At 37.5% G+C, this 4968-nt stretch overlaps 1 protein-coding gene across 1 annotated transcript in view; it reads left to right on the top strand.

The window, feature by feature from the left end:
- Window positions 1-3628, top strand: part of LOC113272543 (bromodomain-containing protein DDB_G0278469-like) — an 8411-nt gene extending 4783 nt beyond the window's left edge. The window contains exons 2-5 of the mRNA XM_026522365.1: window positions 2364-2910; window positions 3049-3224; window positions 3340-3561; window positions 3617-3628. Of these exons, the coding sequence (XP_026378150.1) occupies window positions 2364-2910; window positions 3049-3224; window positions 3340-3561; window positions 3617-3628 (957 nt within the window). The remainder of the gene's footprint in view (window positions 1-2363; window positions 2911-3048; window positions 3225-3339; window positions 3562-3616) is intronic.
- Window positions 3629-4968: the final 1340 nt, after the last annotated feature.

Genomic DNA, 4968 nt, shown 5'->3' with positions numbered 1-4968 from the left:
ACGAAGTCCCCGACTTAGAGTAGTCCACTTATCGCCAGGTTTCGATCTCGGAGCCATGTTATGTCTCGAAGTTGCCAAAACCGGACAGGTTTAATGGTTGGAGGAATATTATGAAAGCATCTTACCTATGAATCGACAGATTCATCGTTCTTACGAAGTCCCCGACTTAGAGTAGTCCACTCATCGCCAGGTTTCGATCTCGGAGCCATGTTATGTCTCGAAGTTTCCAAAACCGGACAGGTTTAAGGGTTGGAGGAATATTCTAATGGCACCGATATTATTTATAGATAGACGGATTCATCGTTTTTACGAAGTCTCTGACTTAGAATAGTCCACTTACCAGTTACCGCCAGGTTTCGTGCTCGGAGCCAGGTTATATCTATGTTACTTAGAGTGTTACCACCAAATTTTTTTTGTTGTAATTTTGTCTAATCCAACGTACCAAAGTTAGGGGAAGCAACTGCTACTAAATCTAACAGTGGGAATTTTGTGTTTGTTTGTCAAAAATTGTGTTTCTTTGCCAATCCGTATGCTTTTGCTTAGACCAATCAGAATATTCCACTTTCCCGCCCAAAATCCCGCCCAAATTTGGTCACGTGTCTGCCCAAGAATTTTTCAGAGAATATTTAATTTTTGACAACTGCAACGTGTCCTATCCCATGTTTCCCCCCAATATTTTCACAACGGGCCCAAAATCATTAGTCTCTTCACTCTTCACAAAAATAAGAAAACTCTCTCACCAAAAAAAAAGGAAAAAATCTCTCACCTATCGCCATGTCTGCAACTGTGAAGCTCTAACCCTAACAATCTCTTATCGTAAAACCCTAAAAATCTCTCATCAGAAAACCCTAACAATCTCTCATCAGGAAACCCTAACAATCTCTCATCAGGAAACCCTAACAATCTCTCATCAGGAAACCCTAACAATCTCTCAATCACTCAAACTCTTCAGAAAACCATAACTATCTATTAATCTCAGAGTTCTTCAACTTTGAAGAAAACCCTAACAAATTTTCAAGAAAAGGATTTCACGAAGGGGTAATCTCTCATACTCTCAAATCTTAAGAAAATAAATCTCTTTGTTCCAGTTTTCTATTTTAGTAATTTTGAGTTTTTTTTTTCTTCACATAAATTTTCAGATCTTCACATGCAATTTAGGATTTGTTGTTTCCATGATGAAATTGGTATTGGGTCCTATTTAATTTTGGGAATTTTCGATTTTAGGTCTTTTTATGATGATTTTCATTTCGATGATTGTCTCTGCAGCTCATGTTCTAGTTTTTTTAGGTCTTTGTTCTGTGTTATAACAAAAAATCCCCCCTTTTCTTCCTTCCTATTTCCAATCCCTCTCTCCATCTTTCAATTAGCAAATACAGAGAACCCTAGATGGCCATGATTCCCATTAGCAACAGAGAATAAAAAATCATGTTAATGGGGAGGTGCTCTTCATGGGCTCATGACTACATCTTTAGTGTAATAATTGTAGTAGAAAAGATATGTGGAGTACTAGTGCAGAAGTTTAGCCACTGTGATGCATGAAGTATAATTTAGAATTCGTAAGAATTTGTGATTTGATAGGTGTAGCCCTATTCTCTTTAGGTGTATGATTTGATTATATTTGTGCCAAAGCATGAAGTTTAGCCACTGTGATTATATTTTTGCAAGGCATAACTGCAATAATGAAGACTAACAAGGAAACAATAAAGAAAAATCTGGTCAGGGAGTTGGCCATAAAGGTAAAGGCTTCTCATCTCAATTTCAGTGTAAATAAATTTATTCACCATATCATTTTAACTAACCTATATGCATTATTGTTGCAGATGAAAAACAAACAGTCCAAAACTGATAAAGGATCTCCATCTGCAGAACCATCCCTTCCACCTGAAAGTAGGCGATCATCACCAAGGAACAAGAAGTTTGCGATAAAGGTAAAGACTTTTCATCTCAATTTCACAAAAAACTACTTACCTTCTCATTTTAACTAAGCTACACTTTTTGCAGATGAAAAACAAACAGTCCAAAACTGATAAAGGTTCTCCATCTGCAGAACCATCCCTTCCACCTGAAAGTAGGCGATCATCACCAAGGAACAAGAAGTTTGCGATAAAGGTAAAGACTTTTCATCTCAATTTCACAAAAAACTACTTACCTTCTCATTTTAACTAAGCTACACTTTTTGCAGATGAAAAACAAACAGTCCAAAACTGATAAAGGTTCTCCATCTGCAGAACCATCCCTTCCACCTGAAAGTAGGCGATCATCACCAAGGAACAAGAAGTTTGCGATAAAGGTAAAGACTTTTCATCTCAATTTCACAAAAAACTACTTACCTTCTCATTTTAACTAAGCTACACTTTTTGCAGATGAAAAACAAGCAGAACACTCAACAGTCCCCAACTGAAAGTGCTTCACTCACTTCAAAGCTGCAACCCCCAACTCAAACCAAGTCCCCGACTCCATCTCTTTCACCTGGAAGTAGGCGATCATCACAAAGGAACAAGAAGTTAGAACCAAGTACTGTTGTTTCTTCTCTAACTAAATGTGCAACAACTCCAAAGCGTCGTCTACAACCTGAAAGTGCTGAAATGTCATCACCAACTACAAAGAGACAGGCTACTAGGAAGAAGAATGTGCAATCTGAAAGTGCTCAACATTCACAGACCACAACTACAAAGTCTCAATCAAAAAGCTCTGAAGGAGATACTGAAAAATATGGAGTGGGGCGAAAGAATGTAAAGCGAAAACTTGACACAAGCAGCACAGGCCCATGTCTGAATGTTCAACTTAGGGATCCACACGACACTCTCGCAGATTTTCAAGATGAAGAAGAAGAGGAAGAGGAGGAGGAAGCTGTGGAAGAGGATAACTCTGATCATGTGGAGCCTGATGTGGAAGAAGAGAATGATAATGGTAATGGTGATGAGCCTGAATTGGAAGAAGAAAATGATAATGGTAATGATGATAATGAGGAAGGTGAAGAAGGAAAAGAAGCGAAGAAAAGAAAATATGTTCCACGTGGTCCAATCCAGATGTATGCACTGAAGTTAGATTCTGCTGATCCGAAAAGAACAATTTCCTTCAACTCTAATGAACAACCGATTGGTGATCCATCTGTGCAACTTGCCAGTGTGCTAGGGGTGCTTGTTCGGAAACTTCCATTAACGTACAAGGATTGGAGACTTGTCCCTTATGAAGCCAAAGAAAACATATGGAAGATAGTCTCGGTTCGCAATTGATAACTCTTTAACTCTTTTCATTCGTCAATAATTATTTAAGTCATAGTCAACAATTATTTAATTCATAGCGTATTCTAATTCAATTATTTAAATTTATTTGTAGAACCGATTCATTGTGCCTGAGTATTACAAAGACTATTATTTCAGCAAGATGGGAACTTATCTTAGAGAAGCAAGGTCAAGGAAAGCTGGTTTGGTACTCGACGCTTTGGATCGGCTACAAGGGGAAGAACAAAAGAAACGGCTGGAGAAGTTAATGCCCAGGACCATGACAGTTAGGGAGTGGGAAGAGTTTGTGAAACATGTAGACTCTATTGAATTCAGAGTAAGTAATTTCTATTATATAGAATGCCTATATATTTGTATTAAAAACTTTAAAGTCTGTCAAATGATTTTTTTACTTTTCTATTCAGGTCAAAAGAATAAAAATGCAAGAAAATCGTTCAAAACACACCACCCCACATACCATAAGTCGAGAAGGTTACGCCCGATTGGAGGTGAAATTGGTATGTTCTACAGTATTGATATTCACCATGTGAAAGCTATTGCATCGTTAAAAATATAATTGTTTGAAGTTCTCTACAAAGTTTTATCTTAGAAATATTCTGAGATAATACCATGTTGTTATGCTATTCTTGATGACTCATGTATTGATACATTTATTTGGCAGCAAAAAGAGCAAAACACAACCAAAGAGATTGATAGAGCTATAATCTGGAAAGTTGGTCATAAACAGCGCAAAGGAAAGAAACCACATCCTGGTGTTGTAGAAGCTTTGGTAAGAAATCTTCTCATGTTACTTTGTTTTATTTGTGTGTGCTTGAAAAAGTCAAAAATATCTGATGTTTTACACGCTTACACAGGAAAAACTTGAAAAAGCTCGAGAAAAGTATCATGCTGATTGTGGATCATCCGTGACAGATGATATTCTTGCAAAGGCCTTTTGTGAGGACAAGAAAACTAAAGGGAGACTTAAAGGAATTGGTTTTGGAGCGACACGTAAAAAGGTTGTTGCGCAGTCCCACTATAAGATGATGATTAAAGAGTGTCAAGAATCCTATAAAGCATTGAGTGATCGAGTGGTGCAGCTAGAGGTGAGAATTTAACTTGTATTTTATTAGGTCTCCTTTTCTTGATAAACTCAATCTCGATAATGCCCCTCATACTGATGTTTGGTCTTAATATAGGGAACGAAATCAAAATGTGTCTGCAATGGAGTCTTACCCTCTCACATGTTAAGCCCCAGCAACAATCATGAGGCTAGCACTAGCAGAAATGTTATCTGTAATGAAAGAGTCTCAACTGATACCACTCCAAGTCATGTCAGGAAACAAGATGAGGTTCAAGTGCCAAAGAGATTCCAAGTTTGCAAGTTGTTAAGCTGGTACAAGGAGGACGAGGTGGTTGCAGAGGCTGAAATTGCTGAAACAGATCCAAGTAAGCAGATACATGGAAAACCAATCGGTCTTGGAGCCTACACTGTATGTGTGAAGGTTTCTTATGTTGATGATGCTCTTGTCTACCAATCTACTTCAGAAGTCATAACTGTTCATGATGCTGTTTCAAATTTTATCACATGGCCCAAAGATAGAATAATCTACCAATAGACTTCTTAATCTTCTGTGATCTTTTTGGAGACTTAACTTTTGGTAACAAACATATCACTGCCACTTTTTTGTATGTTTTGTGTATATCACATTGGTATGTGAATGCTTTAACTCTGGGTTTGGTT

The sequence above is a fragment of the Papaver somniferum genome, chromosome 4 (genome assembly GCF_003573695.1).
Source record: "Papaver somniferum cultivar HN1 chromosome 4, ASM357369v1, whole genome shotgun sequence".
NCBI lineage: Eukaryota > Viridiplantae > Streptophyta > Magnoliopsida > Ranunculales > Papaveraceae > Papaver > Papaver somniferum.
The sequence above is the reverse complement of the archived record's forward strand: the minus strand, read 5'-3'. Positions and strand labels throughout refer to the sequence as shown.